Source organism: Trifolium pratense, linkage group LG5, assembly GCF_020283565.1.
Source record: "Trifolium pratense cultivar HEN17-A07 linkage group LG5, ARS_RC_1.1, whole genome shotgun sequence".
Lineage (NCBI taxonomy): Eukaryota > Viridiplantae > Streptophyta > Magnoliopsida > Fabales > Fabaceae > Trifolium > Trifolium pratense.
In genome coordinates this window covers 27,997,876-28,017,406 of record NC_060063.1, presented here as the reverse complement: position 1 = coordinate 28,017,406, position 19,531 = coordinate 27,997,876, and the positions used below count along the sequence as shown (strand labels likewise).

General features: G+C 35.2%; 2 protein-coding genes across 5 annotated transcripts; one reads left to right on the top strand and one right to left on the bottom strand.

Moving 5' to 3' along the window:
* The first annotated feature begins 285 nt into the window (after positions 1–285).
* Positions 286–14,171, top strand: LOC123883130. 4 transcript variants are annotated; one of them, XM_045931850.1, is made up of 16 exons: positions 286–825; positions 2,016–4,724; positions 4,850–5,300; positions 5,495–5,723; positions 6,014–6,178; positions 6,512–6,784; positions 6,897–7,142; positions 7,869–8,246; positions 8,372–9,709; positions 9,793–9,849; positions 10,214–10,642; positions 11,440–11,663; positions 12,013–12,146; positions 12,852–13,094; positions 13,170–13,348; positions 13,552–14,171. In XM_045931850.1, the coding sequence occupies exons 1-16, from the start codon at positions 417–419 to the stop codon at positions 13,663–13,665; spliced, it is 7,578 nt and encodes a 2,525-aa protein (XP_045787806.1). In that variant the 5' UTR covers positions 286–416; the 3' UTR covers positions 13,666–14,171. The 4 variants fall into 4 exon arrangements, with proteins under 4 accessions (XP_045787806.1, XP_045787809.1, XP_045787805.1 ...); XM_045931853.1 differs by having other exon boundaries at positions 292–825; positions 2,036–4,724; XM_045931849.1 differs by having other exon boundaries at positions 292–825; positions 12,852–13,348.
* Positions 14,172–14,228: 57 nt separating this feature from the next.
* LOC123886387 lies at positions 14,229–14,945 on the bottom strand. Its single transcript, XM_045935708.1, has one exon. The coding sequence runs from the start codon at positions 14,943–14,945 to the stop codon at positions 14,229–14,231; it is 717 nt and encodes a 238-aa protein (XP_045791664.1).
* Between the last annotated feature and the right edge of the window lie 4,586 nt (positions 14,946–19,531).

Sequence of the window (19,531 nt, the reverse complement as noted above, 5' to 3'; positions counted from 1 at the left end):
GTAATTCAAGGATGGAGATGACAAAAAAGTGGTTAATAGTTGAATTGACATCACCGTTGATTTGTAGGTAAGGTCGAGAATTATTGTGTGCCTTAAAATAAAAAATCACAAAATCATAATTTATATTTTAGCATTTTATGTTATTAATTGTTGTGAATTTGTTCGCATTATTTTTTGCATATTGAATTTATGTTTGTATATAATTTATTTTATTAATTTGAACAAATGAATATAATTTTTTTTGGGGCACAAATGAAATAATAAAACTTGAAAGCTTATACTAGTACTAGTAATAGGCAAAAACAAACCTTAGGCAACGTTTTCTTTCACTCGAGTGAGTGAATTCACGCTATGCTTCTTCTTCATCATCTTGTTCCTCCAAACTGAGAAACAGAAACAACATAGTAACAACAATAATGAAAACAAACACAGAAACAGATGCAACAACAACCTCGTCATCATCACCATGTCTTCAAAACATCATAGATCATCATCTTCCTCTTCGTCTTCTCAGATCCGATATAGTAACACCTGCTCCTACTTTCTCCAATTCAACAATCGATTTTCTCCCTCACTTTGCAGGTTACTCATGGATCGCTTATGGAGCTTCTTCAATTCTCACCATTACCCATTTCCCTTCTCCTCTTTCATCTCATCAAACTCGCATCGGTCCTATTTTTCGTCAATTTTTTGAACTCTCCGATAATCATTCTTCACCTGTTTCCTCTGTTTCTTGGTCCCCCCAAATTCCTTCTTCTGGTTATCTTGCTGCTTCTGCTCAAAATTGCATCTGGGTTTTTCACCATGATTCTCTTGCGTCCAAAGGTAACTCAAAGATTCTATTTTTCCCTTTTTCTATTTCATTTTTGTTCTAATTGCTGAAATAATTAATATCACGAATAAAAACGATGCTTTTATAGGAATTTAGGTGTAATTAGTTTTTTGGGTATGTATGTCTGGATTGATTTATTTGAGCTTTATCTACTGACATAAGTTGTGCGAGACTGCTTTGGAGAACTTATGAAAACAGCTTATGACAATCTCTATAAGTTATTTTCATAAGTTCTCCAATACAGCTTATGAAAACTATTTATTTTATGGTTTGCCCGTTTGGATTAGATTATTTTAAGCTTATGAAAAATAGCTTATGCAAATAAGTAAGCTTTTATGTTAATTGATAAGTTCTCATTATCAAAAATTGTATCTTCATAAGCTGTTATTTCATAAAACACCCTAACAAACTTATAAATAATACATAAAAGCTTATTTATTTGTATAAGTTGTTTTGCATAAGCTCAAAAATAAGCCAATCCAAACGGGCTACTAGCTTATGTGAGCTTATACATAAGCACTTATCATGTTAAGAGCTTATGCTATAAGCTGCAACCCATAGTTCAATTATCCAATGCAATGAAGCACCGACACACACGGGCAAGAGGCACTGACACTTGATACAAGCAACAATTTAAGAAAATGGAAATGATTAAATATATGTGTGTTGGTGATACTTGTGGAACAACAACAATTGTTGGACACAGACACACCTTCGATCTGAATTGTCGATGCTACATAAATGACACAGGGTGATATAGTTACTTGTAGTTTCTGGATGATTTGATAAGGATTGCTAGAACACTACTCGGAGGATGATGTTGGGGTTTAGTTAGTTTATGCTTAGTTAGAGAAAAACTTCTGTTATTATTAATTAAGATAGTTTTATAAGTTTGTGTGAGACAGTTGTGATCATTTGGTGTGAAATCAGCTGCAATGCTGTACTGCCGCTATCTCAAAATAAGTGTCACTTTAGGAATAAAATTTTGGAGGGAATTTTTGAAAAGAGAGTGGCAAGCTTTTGATTACATATATTTTTTTCCTTCTTCTTTTTCTTTAATTTTTATTTTCCATTGCTAATATGTTTATTATTTTTAGAAAATGACAAAATTGTACAATAGAAACATGAGACACTTATTTGATTAGCTTTATATATTAAAACCACAATTGTCACTCATATTCAGGTTCTTTTTGTTGGAGCCAGAATGCAGTGCTTGTACAACGTACAAAAGTGGAGACCATCAGATGGACAGGATCAGGGGATGGAATTATTTCTGGTGGAATGGAGGTAGTTTTCTGGAAAAAGAGTAACAGATGTTGGGAAATCGCGTGGAAGTTTAATGCAGATCAGCCGCAAACACTCGTAAGTGCAACCTGGTCTATTAGTGGCCCTTCAGCAACTGCTGCACGTCCTAGTAAAGAACAGATTGAAGGGTCGTTAATCAGTCAGGGAAGCAAATGTGTGTTAGTATGTCAAAGCAATGGACTATCTGAATATTCAAAAGTCAAACTACAGCATCCTTTACCTATTGTGACAATTCAATGGAGACCATCGAGTGGAAAACTATCAAACCGATATGGTAGGTATTCAAAAAGGAATGTGTTACTGACATGCTGCTTAGACGGAACTGCAAGGTTATGGAGTGAGATTGATAATGGAAAGGCCAAGAGGGTCGGGAAGAACACGGGGTGCTCTTTTTGTGTTATTGCTGTTATTGAGATTAGTCAGTGTTTAAATGGAACTCTTGGTTCAGATATATTTGTGACATGGGGGACAGAAACTGAGGGGTTAGTTAGAAGAGGTGAAGGAGACAAACTGAATTTTTCAAAAGAAGGATTTGAGCATGATGTTAGAAAATGTGACTGGTTAGTTGGATTTGGTCCTGGATTGTTGCTTAGCTTTTGGGCTGTCCACTGTCTTGATGATGTTTCTCCACTGAGATTCCCCCGAGTTACATTATGGAGGAAACATGAACTCCAAAGCCATGACATAGGAAACATTTATAAGTTTGACTCGTCTGATTTTAAAAACGCATTGCTTCTGCATAAAGTCATTATATCAAGAAACTCCTTGTCTGGTCCACCGAGTATATGCTCACCACTTCAGCTTTTACCTTGTAATTCCTTAGTTTGGTCATTTTTCAATTTTCAAGAAATACGCGATGCTGTTGAGAGCTCCCTTGATAATGGTAAAACAGATAAAATCTCCTCCCATTTGACTGGTGGGTCATTAAACCTAGATGGACATAGTGAGAAAATATTAAAGGTTTCAATTCATCCTTATACTTGCGAAGCTCAAGTTGCTGCTTCTCTTGATTCTAATGGACTGCTTCTTTTTTGGTCACTTTCTAATATTTCAAACTCTATTTTGGGATGTCCAACGTTGGTTCCTACCTGGGAACTCTGTGGAAAGCTTGCAACTAAACACTCATGCTCGATGTATACTAGCTTGACATGGGCACCTTCAATACTTGATGAGCAACTGGTATTTTTTATGGGACATACCAGGGGGGTTGATTGCTTCATAGTCAATATAAGTCGAACTGAAGAAGAAAACATGGAATGTCACTACTTATGCACTATTCCCTTCACTGGTCATGGTCCCTATGAGGATGGCCCACACGATATATTTGCAAATCCTTTGAATTCTACTTGTAATAAAACATTTCGTAACAATAAACTTATGCTGTTAGCAATTTGGACGGGGAGATTTCAGGCCCTATCCTGGGAAGTTAACTTGCACTCTTTTGACATGTCAACAAGCTGTTGTGAATGCAACTTTGATGCTAAAAGCCTTGATGAGAACAGCGTTTGGGCATTTGAAAGTACATTTGCTAGTAAAAGATATTGCATTACTGTAATTCCATGTTCGTCCAAGTTTCCGAATTCCAATGATGTGGTTACTAGTTTTGCAGTGGCGGATCCTGGCACCCCGAGTCACAACCAAGAGTTTGGCTTTGCAAATGATCTTTGTAGTAGCTGTCCTACATATATCATGGCCACAGGCTGCTCTGATGGTAGCTTGAAACTTTGGAAAACTAACCGTGGCAATCCGTTGACCCTGCACTTGCCATGGGAGCTTGTGGGTATGTTTATTGCACATAATGGTCCTGTCAAGGGTATATGTTTCACTGATTGTGGTCAGAAAGTTGCTACGTTCTGTAATGAAAATGATTCAAGTGCTGTCAATACCATCCATATATGGGACGCTGTAAATCTGATCATATCGGGGACTTTTATTTTAGAAGATACGTTGATGGTTGAAAGCGATGTTATTACTCTCAAGTGGCTAAATTTAGGGACTGGTGAGTTATTGCTTGGAGTTTGTTTGCAAAATGAATTGCAAGTATATGCTCAGAAACGTTACGCCGGTCTGTCATGGTCAAACTCAGTAAATTTTCCAAAATTGAATGTATGGTCTCACATTGCATTTGCTCGCACTTCCCTTCCAATAAATGATTTCTTATGGGGACCGAGAGCTGCTGCAGTGGTAGTTCATGGAAACTACTTCAGTATATTTAGTCATTGGTTGTTCCATGTGGATAAAATGCAAAGGAGTAATTTTCGTTCTCATAACTCAGATCCAATAGCCTATAATTGCAAGGGTGAAACATCTGAAGACATAAGTTCTGCAATTTTTACTGATTGCGACATTGGTGCTTCAGGAGAGCTTTCAATTGGAGACAGTCATGCAGATTGTGATTCCAAGCTGTCCATCACAAATAACGTGAAGGACAATAACCTATCCAGTAGCTTGTTTCTTGCCAAGGAACAATTAAAATATGAACTCCATAGCAAGGTTGGTTTGTGGAGCATCTTAGAAGTAGCTGAGCGGATTAGTGGATCTTTGCCTACTTATCACCCTAATGTACTTCTTACCAATATAAGTTCAGGTAATGATCGAGTAAATTGTTTTATTTCTGGATGACTCATTACTTGGCTGATTTACTCAAGCATGTGATGCATATTATATCATCTTTTTCATGCTGTGATATTTTAATTTTTTTAATGTTTTCAGGCAACTGGAAACGTGCTTATGTAGCTGTTAAGCATCTTGTTGAATGGCTCATTTCTAATTATGATCCTATAAAGGCACAGATCAGCAAAAGGAATGGTCTTCCAAGTATTGTATTGTCAGATTATCTAGAAGGCCGTCTGTCAAAAAGTTCCCAAGATAAGGGATTCAATTGGAGCGGGGATGTTTCTTCAATTGCATCATTTTCACAGGCTCAAAGTAGCTCGATCCAGTTTTCATATCAATCGGATTCCAGTGCTGAAAATAAAAGCAGTTCCACCTCAACTAGATCTGAGCTTATTGGATTTATTCAATCTTTAGAGAAATTTCCTGATTTACCATGTTTGACCAACATAGAAAGGACAGAGATTCTCTCGATCATTGATCTTCTCAGTGAAGTTAGTAATCTAGACTCATCTTCTGCATATCAAAGTCTTGATGAACCTGGGCGAAGGTATTATTGAACCTATTCAATATTTTTATGGCTTCCTGTTAAATCTTCCTGTTACCTTCTGATTTTCATAGCACCGAAAATTCATATGGATTCAGATAATGATTTATATATCGAAAAGTAAACGTGGCAGTGATGGATATTTTGTTGTTTTTTTGTACATGATAATGATGTGGTCTCTAAACTTTTAATTATAGGTTTTGGGTTGCGCTAAGGTTTCAGCAACTACTTTTTCAAAGAAAATTTGGTAGAGCTGGTTCTGTCGAAGAACTGTTCATTAACTCAAGGTTGTTTGTATGGGCTTACCACTCTGATTCTAAAGAAAATTTATTTGGTTCAGTCGTACCCAATGAACCATCGTGGCAAGAAATGCGTGCTTTGGGTATGGGCTTTTGGTATGCTAACATACCTCAATTACGCGCAAGGGTAATGCTTGGTCCTGTTCTCTTTTGCATTCTTCTTTGTGTTCTATACGATGAAATAGCCTTCTTAGTTAATGCTGATTGCATGATGTTGCAAGAAAAACAGGGATTTCTCATTAGCTTCAAAATATAAGCATGTGGAAGAAAAAAAAATTATTTCACAAGATATAGCCTTTGTTTATGTGATTATCATTTGTGGATTATTGTCGTCATACATCATAATATTTTGTTGTTTATTACTCTTTTTCCAATTCTTGACAGCTTAAATACTTCCATTATTTCTTTTAACTCTAGATGGAGAAATTAGCAAGAGCACAGTATTTGAAGAACAAAAATCCTAAGGATTGTGCATTGCTGTATATTGCATTGAACAGAATTCAAGTTTTGGCTGGCCTTTTTAAAATCAGTAGGGATGAGAAGGACAAGCCTTTAGTGGCTTTTCTCTCGCGTAATTTTCAGGTAAAATGTCTAACAGCACATCTGCAAATACTGTGGTTTTTTCCGGATGATTCCTTCATTACGCTAACAAGGGGCTGCTAATTAGACCAATGTTTTAAAAACCGGACCAAACTGGTCGGTTCAACCAGTTGAACTAAGAATCAGCTAGTTTTCCAGTTAGTTTGATCTCGGTTGCACCGCAGTTTGGTTGAACTGAGCTGAATTGGCTGAACTGTGGATGTTTTGTTTTTAATATGGAGTGTGCAAATTTGAAATTTCCTTGTTATACATGCATTTGTTTTATCACGTTTATGGTGTTAAATCCTTAAAGTAATTATATATCGTTGATTACAGGATGAGAAAAACAAAGGCGCTGCTTTAAAAAATGCTTATGTCTTATTGGGAAAACATCAGCTGGAATTGGCAGTTGCTTTCTTTTTGCTTGGAGGTGATCATTCTTCTGCTATAAATGTTTGTGCTAAGAACCTTGGGGACGAACAGCTTGCACTAGTCATTTGTCGCCTTGTTGAGGGCCATGGCGGGCCATTAGAGCGTCACCTAATTACTAAGTATATATATCCGTCTGCAACCGATAGAGGAGACTACTGGCTGGCTAGCCTTCTGGAGGTCCCCAAAATACTTTCATTCAACTTAATCCAAAGACATTTTGTTATATTCTGCTTGCAATGGATTTTTTTGTACTTGATCCTAACTGTAACTAGCTCTCCTTGATTTGCAGTGGGAAATGGGTAATTGCTATCAATCTTTTCATAGAATGTTAGAGTTTTCAGTAAACAATGCGGCTCCAGAGTCCACCATCAAGTCCAATTCTGGTTCTTTTCTGGACCCTACTGTTGGATTTTATTGTCAAATGCTTGTAACAAAGAATAGCACGCGAAATGCTGTAGGAGAGCAAAATTCTGCCGTTCTTTTAAGGTGGGCAACTTTGATGACAGTTACTGCCTTAAAAAGATGCGGTATTCCTGTAAGTTTATTTTACATATTACACAATTGTTTGAATTTTAAGATTGTACTTTTTAAAATCAGTAAACTTAATATACAATCATACCTTGGTTTAAACTTCCATTCAAGTGTATTTATCTTAGTATATGTAAAATAAATTAAATCATACCTTGGTTTAAACTTCGAACTATTTGTTGAATGTGTCTTGAGATGTGTTTACCTTGGGCTGGTTGACATGAAAATGTGTACTTTCCCACTTTGTTCTTCATATGCGAGAAATATGTGTTCTACCTTCAAAAGCTTTATATTTAGATGTGGTTTTCATTTTTATTTTTGAAAGTGGATAAGTTAGTGTGTTATCACCTTGCTTATAGAATTGTCCTTTCTAGAAGAGATTACGTGTCCACTTGTTGCTCCTAGGAAGATTCTGTGATGCAGATGATTGATGTGCCACTCCAAGTTCCTAGCCAGATGCTTTGTAAAAATCTTGGAGAATTGTTAAACAACTTTATAATCTTTTTTTTACCGGTTTTGTTATTTCATCAAGGTATTTTTTTTTTTTTTTTTTTTTAAATTTGTGGTAGCTCTAGATAAATATTCACAACTGCTTTTTCTGTGTCTGAAGTTTTATGTGCATGCCGAGATATTACACACGTGTTAGTACAAGTGAATATGTGAAATTAAATGCATATGTATACATACCTATGTTTCTGGTTCGTAATCATTTGTAATGTTCTCTTGTTTTAAGCTTGAGGCACTGGAGTATTTCACATCTTCACTGAGCATGCTTGGGACTGCAGATCAAGAGAATGAATTGGGCGATGTTCTATCCAGTACATTAAAGCCTTTGCCAAGAAAATCCTCTAACTGGTTATCTGCTGATGTATCTGTGCATCTGGAGTTTCATGTTAAATTGAATTTGGCACTTTGCTACTTATCGAAACTGATAAGAGAGCATCCAAGTTGGCCTGACACTTTTACAGAATCTGATGGAGATGCCTCTTATTCTGAAGACTACATGATTCAATACGAGAAATCAAATGATAGTTTTAAACAAAAGTTACACGCAGGGTTTGATCTTTTCGAACAAAGGTTTTCACTGACTCCGTGCTATCTAATCAGCATGGTATGCTTTCTTATTCCAGTTTTCTTAAAAATAAAACCCCTTTTGCGTGTGGGTGACCGATGGACTATGATATTTACAGAAGTTATAGTGATCACTTTCTTTCTAATTCCCCTTTTTCACTGCAGATCTTACTCTTGCTTTCCCATCATGGACTATGGTACATTGGGTATGATGTAACCGATGGCAGCACTCAAGGAGAACTGTTTCAAAAGAAGAGGGATAGATCTGATGTTTCCAACTTATCTCATTCTCAGTTGTTCAAATCCCTCTTTAAAACTGCAGAAGAAATTTCCTTTTTGTACTCAAGATTTTTTTCTGCCTGCGGTATGGAATATTCTCAACAAAGTTCAACTCTTGAGAAAGATGCTTCACAGTGTCACTTTGAAGGTCTTCTGATTTCATTGTGGTATTTAAGATCTGTTTTGAGGTGTCAAATAAGGTCTATTAGCAAAGATCTTGTCAAAAAGCATCTTGAAATCATTGATTTATTTCAATATTATTTATATTTTTCATTAGCTTGGCTTCATAGAAACTCAGAAGCCCTTTTATTTATGGTGCAACCTTTCTTGATTGCACGTGATGGTTGCAATCCTTATGAGGTTGATATGGTGAATCTGAAGAAGCTTATCCCTAAAGTTGCGCAGTTGTTGGCTCAAAATTCTTTCATAACTAATATAGAAAACCTTCAAGTATGTGCAGAGGATAAACTAGGCGCAGATATAAAGTGTCCAGTTCCTGATGATGAAAGATGGAAGATTTTAGGGACCTGCTTGTGGCAGCATATGTCTAGATTCATGATATCTAACTTGAATTTGGTTCTTGCTAAGCTTGAAGATGAAAATTTATCTGGTTCTTTCCACAGATATAGGGAATCTAATACTCCTAGCAATATGAATCATTCTCCTAGAAATATGGATTTCGATAACATAGACTTGCCAGAGCAGATTCTATTAGTCACATTTAGCTTATGTGATTTACTGACGACAACAGTTACTCACATTTCTTCTTATCATGTTAAACAACTTGCGCAATTTTTGTGGCAGAAATTAGAGAATGATTCAAATGATATGACTCTTGAATGGTTAAAACAAACAAGTCAATCAGTATCCAATCAGCATGAAGTCCCGGATTTTTTGGAATTGATGAACAGGAAAGATAACTCTCTAGTTCATCAGTTGTTATGGGATCACTGTGCTAATCCCAAATTGATACGTGACTGCTTTGCACAGGAAAAACTCAATTGGTCAAAGGATTTGAACCAAAAGCCTACTAAAGGGTGGAATGACCTGTATGCAATTATGACAGGATTGTATAAAACTGACGAAGTAGGATCTCCAGTTAAAGGAACGTTTCCAAGTGGCCATGCTTCTGCAAGATCCAACCAGAAAGATATAATTTGTGCAAATATTGATGACTTTCAGAGTCCCAGAGAAGTTTACAAGAGAAATGGAGAACTTTTGGAGGTGGTTATTATCCCTTCTGTCTAATCATTTTCATATGGCAATATATATGTAAATATAATAACATTGATGCTATGTTTGAGCAGGCACTGTGTATTAACTCTACCAATCATCAGGAAGCTGCAGTTGCTAGCAACCGGAAGGTTTGTCCTCTTAATTTCCTGTCATTCTGAAGCTTTGGATGGTTTTATTTTTAATCACCATTTACATGTCTTTGTTTTTATGCTGACAAGATTGTATAATAATTTGCATCTAGGGACCAACATTTTTTGTAAATAAAGATATGGATACAGTATTTTATGAGATTGCAATGGTTATATCTATCATTATTGTCATTATAATTTTATAACTATAAATATCGTTATTTTACGATTATACTTAGTCCTCCTCTTAGATCCTGTGTTAAATTTCATTTCAATCAAACGGACACTATAGAAGTCTTATCATCTGTCATTTGAATATACAGCTAAGTGTGTAAATGTCTATGTTTCCTCTTATCTAATTCAGGGTATAGTATTCTTTCACTTGGAAGATGAGATTCCTTTTAGTGGCTCAGCAGACCATTTGTGGACCAAGGCTGATTGGCCACAAAATGGATGGGCAGGTTCAGAATCCACCCCGGCTCCTACTTGTGTTTCTCCTGGTGTTGGCCTTGGGAGCAAGAAAGGGGCACACCTCGGTCTTGGTGGAGCAACTGTCGGTATGGATTCTTCAGCTTGGCCTAGCAGAGACTTGATAGGCGGTGGAGCATTAGGAATGCCAGGTTATGCTGGTATTGGTGCCTCTGGATTGGGTTGGGAAACTCAACAAGACTTTGAAGATTTCGTTGATCCACTTGCCACTTTGGAGAATACAAGTACCAGGGCTTTTTCCAGTCATCCAATGAGGCCTTTCTTCTTGGTTGGTTCAAGCAATACACACATTTACTTGTGGGAGGTAATAAAATATTAAATTAAATTTCTATACATTCATGATGATAGATGTGATTGTAGATGTAGAAACAATTGTAAAAGATGCTTCTTTTTGTCATAAATGGTTTCTTATCTTGTGTTTGTTATGAAGGCCGACTTTGTCTTTATGGTTCCGTGTTTACTGTGCAAACTCCATGCACATTCTATTCTTTTGTTACTAATGAAGGTTTCCTTCGACTCCAGTAAATGATTTGTTAAACTAGGTTCTTTTGTATGTGGCACCCTCGTTTAGTTATTTGATTTTATAAGTGAATATAAACATTGAACTTTCTATCATCCTATATAGATTCTTTAATCATTTGATTTTTTTCTATTAAGTCATAGGTTTAAACTTTAAACTCTCTCATCATTGTGAGGGTGGGGGTTCAAAAAAGGATATTGTGTCCTACTCCGGACTCAATTATAAGCTATTTTTTAAAAAAATTCATTGGACTCAAATATCAACAAATGTCAACTAATATATCCAAATTTCATACTATTATTCCAAAAATACCCTTAATTATTTAATGTTGCGATTAGATAACCATTATAATTCGGAGTAGGTTAGTAAATGTAGTTCCTATTTAACATGAAATTAAGAAAATTGAATGCACTTAACTACAATACCAAATAAGTTTGAAAATAGGATTTTTTTTGGTTATGATTGATCCAGAGTATATAATACAGGACTAATAATATCTAGGTTACTCTAGTGAGTTGATTAATTGCATTTATTGTCAATATTTCAAGCTTATGGCTAATGACGAGTCTTATTAAATACAGTTCAATAAGGAGAAAGCTACTGCTACATATGGAGTGCTGCCTGCTGCCAATGTCCCTCCACCTTATGCTCTTGCGTCAATTTCAGCTTTACAATTCGATCATTTCGGTCATCGTTTTGCCAGTGCTGCATTAGATGGAACCGTCTGCACATGGCAGCTGGAGGTAGGAGGAAGGAGCAACGTTCGTCCAATAGAATCATCCCTCTGCTTTAATGGCCAAGCATCGTATGTACTTTGTTTCTCAGAACTGAGTTATGATTTTAGTCACCCTTCACTCTAAGTTGTGTTTCGGTGTTAACATTTGATTTAAAGTACGAGCATCATGAAAATTACAATTAGCTTTTAAAACATTATATTTTTCACTGTCTTGTCTGTCTGCATTGTATGAAAATTATAATTAAATTTTTAAAACGTAATTTTCCTAGTTGACTATATGAACCATTTAATAATTTATAGTATGGAGTTCTACAATTGTTGTGTTGATAATATGTTTAATTACTACTTTTTCCTTACTAAAGATGTTATTTATTTCAATTTACCCGTAGTTGAAAATCTAATATATGTTTGATTTCAGGGATGTCACATATGTTTCCTCTAGTGGATCAATAATAGCTGTGGCTGGATATAGCTCTAATGGTATCAATGTGGTTATATGGGATACATTAGCTCCACCTTCAACTTCTCGAGCTTCCATTTTATGTCATGAAGGTTTATTTCTAAATTATACTGATTAATGAATGTTAGTATGTCATCCCAAAGGCTTGAGCCATAAGGTGGCACATGAATAGTTTTATATTTTTGGAGCATCTTTGACATAGAGTCCTTTACGCAAGAGCTGTTCGACGTGAAGTATAGAACTATAGATAATGCACATGTTCATCTATTATTTGTCGAGAAGAATGAAGATGACAAAATTTGAACTCTAGACTAATTACTCATAGAGGCTTTGATAGCATATCATAAACAGACCATCTTTTAGGGTCTGTTTGGGAGTTTAGGAGGCAAGGAGAGGGGAGGGCTTTGAAAATAAGGAATGAAGAAGTGGAAGGAATAGAGGACTTTGGGAGGGGAGGGCTTAGGGGACTTTATTTTACTTCATAATACAAAATCCCCCTAACAACTTGTGCTGAAACTTGACCTTTATTTACAAGAACGGGGGAGAGCTAGTATTGAACTCTAGTTAATTTGGTGATGAAAGCTTTGACACCATGTCATGAACCAATGATGTAAAAAGCTTAGGCAACTAGAAGCAGCACATGGATGATTTTATATCAACCAGCTTGTAAGATAACCGAGTATTGAATTTCCATGGATCTATATAAAGTGATTGAAATTGGGGTGAAGTTATGAGTATTACATTATTATTGAATTTTCACCTCTATTTATGTACTAACCTTTGCACGTCTTGTGAAGGAGGTGCGCGCTCCCTTTCAGTATTTGACAATCAGGTAGGAAGTGGTTCTGTTTCCCCTCTTATTGTAACTGGTGGTAAAGATGGTGATGTTGGACTCCACGACTTCCGCTATATAGTTACTGGGAAGGCTAAAAGGCATAAGCGTTCTGATAGCAGAGGTCCAAGCTCTCCCACATCTTTGAATTATGACAAGGACCATAATGTAGATGGGATGCTTTGGTATATTCCAAAGGCACACTCAGGTAACGAGAGTTTATCTTCATTTGTAGTTATGTTTTATTGCTTATCTAATAATCTGCATAATTTTATGATCTTAGGGAGTGTCACAAAAATAGCTACAATCCCAAATACCAGCTTGTTTTTGACTGGAAGCACAGATGGAGATGTCAAGCTCTGGGATGTTGAGAGCTCAAAGTTAATACATCACTGGCCTAAGATACATGAAAAACACACTTTTCTCCAGTCAGGCTCTCGTGGATTTGGCGGTGTTGTTCGGGTAAATGTTTCTGTCACTTGCATGTCAAAATGTTTTTGCTTTTAAATTAGTTAACACGAAATTGATTACTCCCTCTGGTCCTTATGATAAGAAAAAGTTTACTTTTTAGGTTCGTAGAATGTTTATTGTATGTGGTCCATAATATGGATTAGATACATCAAACAATTTTAACACACTAACACTATTAGCATAAATTGTCATAGGCTGCTGTTACGGACATTCAAGTTGTTCCGCATGGTTTTCTTACATGCGGCGGGGATGGAAATGTAAAGCTTGTACAGTTGAAAAGTCACCTGCGTGGCTTCGGGGATATGTAATGATACATTTGAGATGCTTCATTTTTATGTTAATCTCTACTATTTGCACCAAATGCCTCGATGAAAGTGGTCATCAATATGAGATGGTTAAATTTTCTTGTATACTGATTTCGACAACTTGCATAACAAAATATGCACATTGCTGAAGCCACCATCATCTATATTGAGTTACAATTCTTGAATATCGCGTTCAGATCTTCAAAAGGCAGATCACAACTTCATTCAGGACAGCAAATAGTCCTAAACTTGGAAAAGCATTTCACCCTGGAACTTGAACATGTCATATGTTAGTTGACATCGTTGCTATGAGTTCGAATGTTCATTTTTTTTTTTTTTAGTTCTAGGCTTGTAGTCATTCTTTCTGTATAGTGTAAAAACATCAATCACAGGCCAGTATTTAATTCTATGTTATGAAATATACCTCGGGCCTGGCAAAAATTTTGAGAAGTTTTAATCTTGTAATATTTTCTGCTTTACCTGAATATTGTTCAGGTTTGTTTTGTGTACACTTTTTTCGGTCATACCTTTAGAACTTGTATATATTTTTTTTGATAAAAGGATGCTTATAGCATTTCATTCATAATTAAATGGCTTATACATGTCGGTACATCAATGAAAACATGGGAGCGAGCTATAGATGGGGCTACCCTGGTTAAAGCATGAGCTACCTCATTCGCTTGTCTCCTATTAAACTCAACATGAGAGTTTTCGAAATATGACTTAAAACTACGAATACATTCATTCAACACATCCCCAAACTCAGTAATATTGGGTCCTCCCTTATGGAAATAGTCAACCACTATTTTTGAATCAAGTGCAAAATCCACTCTTTGAAGTTGAAGGTCATGAACCCAATTGATGGCATGAAAGAGTCCTAATGCCTCACCTAAGTCCACGCTACATATTGGTGAAATCCACATAGTTTTGGCTAACACAAACCGACCTTCATCATCACGAATGCACATTCCCAAGCCCACGCGATTTTGTTGAGTCGAAAACGACGCGTCAATGTTGCACTTGTATCTACCAATTGTCGGTTTTTTCCAAACAGTCCCTACACGATCAACCCTGTTGTTATTGCTTGTGGCAAGCTCGTCGTTTGTTGTTGTTGATGCAGTCACGGTGGAAGTTGTTTGCTGCATGTGCTTGTTATTATTAGCATGCTTCCAGTCCTCAATTAAGTGAAAGGCACGGTCCAGAATTTGAGCACATGTTTCTACTGTATTTAGCCATAACCTCATGTTCCTATGTTTCCACAAACTCCACAATATACCAGCCATGTGAGCAGCATCTTGCTCATTTAACTGTTGTTCCTTCTAAAAATGAGTGAATTTCTTATATTGGTATCCGTTAAGTTTTTTCTTTAGTTTTTATCCCTTTACTTAGGACATGGATTCCATGCAGTCAGGGACCGGTCAATTCATGCAGTCAGTTCATTATCTACCATTTGATCAATATATCAAAATGAATTTATCGGATCTAAGAGTTGTGATTTACCTGCAGTTACTTTTTGACTGCAGGGAATCCATATCCCTTTACTTACCTTGCAAAATTTGACCGTGAGGTAAACTAACATTGAATATTCATATTTTCTTGGTTTTGTCACCAACCAAAAATGCATCGTGTCATAATTAAGCTCCATAACCTAATTACATGCACCACCTCACTTTCAATTACAAGCAACCAAAATAAAACTATGGGCAAGACCTATCACCAACATAAAACTATCAATGAATGCAATTCACACTAAATGTTAGTTTTGATGACACAGTAAATGGTGGTTGAGTCTAACCTAAGAGATTAGCCTACCTTGAAGAATGTCTTAATATTGTTGGAGAGTCTGGAGAGTGTCGCGAGTCACAATAGATTGATGTTTTATAAAACTTTCGGTTGAAGAATATCATCATGTTTTTACTCAAAATTTTAAGACATTGAAAATATCTTTTACTCTATTTAGTCATTTCATATTTGATGTGAGATTAATTACTCTCGACTAAACTCAATGCTGGGTAGATTATTATTCATATTTATATATATATATATCTCATTTTGGCCGTTTCAAAAAAAATAAAAAAAATAATATTAGTTATGATATTAAAAACATATCACACACAAATTACAATAAACTAGAGATGCATAAAAAAAATTGAAAATAATCTTTACACACATTAGGTCCGGTGGCATTTAGGATACACAAATGGTAAAATTTGTGTACCATACCCAACAACCAATAATAGCCATTGATTTATAATATAAAATTTCAATGGCAATGATTTTATAGGGTGACTTGTTGTGAAAAGTATGAGATTTTTTTCATGAAAGAAGTACCAAACTTTTGTGTTGTATATACAACCCAAATAGTTATGATTTATTAGTTTACTCTGTATTTTCAATTCAGTTAATTATTTTCTTAATTCTTGTATAAGACTGATAAAATATTATTATTTCTAAACAATAGAGTCTCATTGCTCAAAAAAAAAAAATAGAGTCTCACTTTAAAGTTGCTTTAATTTAGTGTTCGATCAGCTCGCGCGCAATTGTAAAAACTAATTCCTCAAGATATGTGAGATTCATTTAATGAATTGAACTTTGGAAAAAATTTCTTAAAAAATTTAATTAATTTAATTTTGAGTTTGAATTTCGACTCATATACAACATTGATATCAATCGAGTTATGCTCATAAAAACTTTTACTAACATCTATTATTATTATTATTATTATTATTATTATTATGGCTAAATTGCAGTTTTGGCCCCAACGTTTCATAATTGTGCGATTTTGGCCCCCCACATTTCAAATGTGCGATTTTGGCCCCTCACGTTTCATAATTGTGCGATTTTGGCCCCCCACGTTTGCCCCATTTTGCATTTCTTGGTCCCCGTTGACTATTTTGACCAAAATTTGCTGACATGAAATTTTTTTTACACGTGTCTTAATTGTATTGGCCAACCAAAACTTATTATTATTTAAAAAATAAAATAAAGGAAAGGTCACTTTTTGGTTGGTCCAACAGTGTAAACCTCACTTGATTATGTTGATGCACTTGCTTCTACCAAATTCTCATTAATTGGTTTCAAGAATTGATTATGCTATATTGAAAAACCAGAATGAAAAAAATTGGTCTCATTAATTGGTTTAAAAAAAAATATCATAATTCAAAATATTTTCAAATCAAAATATTTAGGAAATTAAACATTACAAAATAGGTAAATGCAGAAACATATAACTAAGATTTGTTTGTTGATTGTTGTGTCTCCATTGAATCTTCATTTTTCTTCTTCCTCCCCTAACATCTGATTGCTAAATTAACGCTTTTTATTGTTGTTTTTTATAATTTGTCAAAAAAAAAAATAAAATTAAACACCCCAAAAAAAAAAGTCACTTGACCTTTCCTTGAATTTTTTTTTAAAAAAAAATAATAAAAAATTTTGGTTGGCCAATACAATTAAGACACGTGTAAAAAAAATTCTATGTCAGCAAATTTTGGTCAAAATAGTCAACGGGGACTAAGAAATGCAAAAGAGGGCAAACATGGGGGGCCAAAATCGCACATTTGAAACGCGTGGGGCCAAAATCGCACAATTATGAAACGTGGGAGGCCAAAATCGCACATTTGAAACGTGAGGGGCCAAAATCGCACAATTATGAAACGTGGGGGGGCCAAAACTGCAATTTAGCCTATTATTATTTGGTCAAGTATAAAATTTTATCTTTTTTTCCGGTACATATAAAATTTCATCTTTTAAGTGGAATAAGTGGGAGTATCAATGGTTCCAACCTCAGTCCTACATATTAAATACAATGTATGTGTGAACTAAGTTATGACGACTATTATTATATAAAAAATATAAATGATAATAAAAACATAAATAATTATAGAAATAAATGAATTAATAGTAATAGTTTTCTCAAGCGCAAGATATGTACTACCTCCGTCCCTAATTATAAGATTTTGTTTGACAAAAATGTACTATTCATTTACCTTATTTGGACCGTGTTTTTTTAATAATATATAAATGTAAATATTAACATATAATATCTTGTTCAATTTGTTATGATGATTATTTTCAAAATATTAAATTTTATAATTTTTACTAATAGATAATTTAAGATATTAGTGATCAAAATTGTGGTCAAACTGAGCCTTATATTTAGGGACCGAGGTAGTATACTTCCTCTGGTCATATATATAAGAAACATTTCATTTTTTAAGTTCATTGTAAAATTTATGTATTTAGACTATATTATTATTTGGATACATCAATTCTACAATGAATCTAAAAAGTAAAATATTTGTTATATATAGAACCGGAGGCAGTATTTTTTTAATAATATTCTGTAATAAATAACATTTCACATCAACATACATATTTTAGTTTTACTACTATATTATTTATATTACTTTAAACTATAATCGTGAACGCAAGAGCACTTAGATGAGATAACGCGGGTCTCTTCTAGCTTAACCAAGGTCATGGGTTCGATCCCTGACTTGGGCATGCAGCATTGTTAAAACTCTTAGGAAGAGTTTGCTATCTATTTGAGTCCCACAAGACTCGATGGATTAATCTCTGCAGTTGCGCGCAGAAGATATCCGATTTACACCAAAACTATAACCGTGATATTTGGCTTTTTTTTAAAATAAAAATTTAGAATATTATAGAACCATGTTTCTAAAAAGAAGTGACTAGAACCTCATAGCACACACAAGCTACCACCAGGTACAGGGCTATTGTCGTGCTTTGTGTGTCAGTATAAAAGAATCCTATACTTCCTAAGCAAGTTAGTATTCCACATCATTGCCATTGAAATTTTAAGTTATAGATCGGTGGCTGGTATTGCATTTGGGTTTGGGACACAAATTTTAGAAAGGATCTCTCAATTTTTCTCAATTTTTACATTTTAACCATTGACCAACTTTACTTTAATTTTTTCTAATTAAAATACTATCACATGTTTTTGATCCAAAGATTTAGATACAAACATTATTTCCTCAATTTTATTTCTAAGGGGAGAATCCATTATCCACAAATTTAACCATTTGTGTATCCTAAATACCATGGTGTCATGATTGTTCGTAAATTGTCTTTTTCTTTTAGCGGACCTCACTTATAATGGTAGAAACGACGGCATAAGTTATGGTGCATAAGCCTTGCTTAGCGCGCCTCACCATGCACACCATGCATAAACCTCAGATTGCTTAGCGCGCCTCACAGTTTGCTTAAAGTGCCCCCCATATTGCTCAGCGCACCCCCAGCTTGCTTATCGCCCCCAATTTACTTAGCACGCCCCCAAATTGCTTAGCGCGCCCACCAAATTGCTTTGCGCGCCCCCACCCCCAACATAAATAACAAACAAAATCATTCCACAAGCAGAATGGTTTTGGATTACAATCCTCTAAAACCATTCGACAGTAAAAATGGTTTTGACATTATAAGTACATCTAATGTGAAATCATTCCACAACAAAAATGGTTTTGGGGGGCGCGCGAGAAAATTTGGGGGATGCATGAGAAAAAAATTAGGGGTGCGCGAGAAAATCTGGGGTGCGCTAAGTATATGGGTGGACGCTAAGCAATTTGGGGGTGTGTTATGCAATTTTCATTATTTATGCATGGTGCGTAAAAAAAAAACTTATGCACCATAACTACTCTTAGAAACGACGCCGTAATACAAAGTGGTCACAATACTTCAGTTATATATCTTCTTGGGAAAACTGACAACATAGAATTATAACTAAAAAACAACCAACAAACACTAATAAACTCATTACATAATCCACCACTAAACCACTAATTAAATTGGTTGTTGTCTCCGTAACACCCTTTTATATTGGTTTTAGAGGGTTCACGATGCAGTTTGGTTC

Coding starts and splice junctions, on each gene's coding strand:
- LOC123883130 (XM_045931849.1), top strand. CDS start 417: ATGAAAACAAACACAGAAACAGATGCAACAACAACCTCGTCATCATCA. Junction 826..2,015: donor TGATTCTCTTGCGTCCAAAG/GTAACTCAAAGA, acceptor ACTCATATTCAG/GTTCTTTTTGTTGGAGCCAG. Junction 6,785..6,896: donor GGCTGGCTAGCCTTCTGGAG/GTCCCCAAAATA, acceptor CTTGATTTGCAG/TGGGAAATGGGTAATTGCTA.
- LOC123886387 (XM_045935708.1), bottom strand. CDS start 14,945: ATGGCTGGTATATTGTGGAGTTTGTGGAAACATAGGAACATGAGGTTA.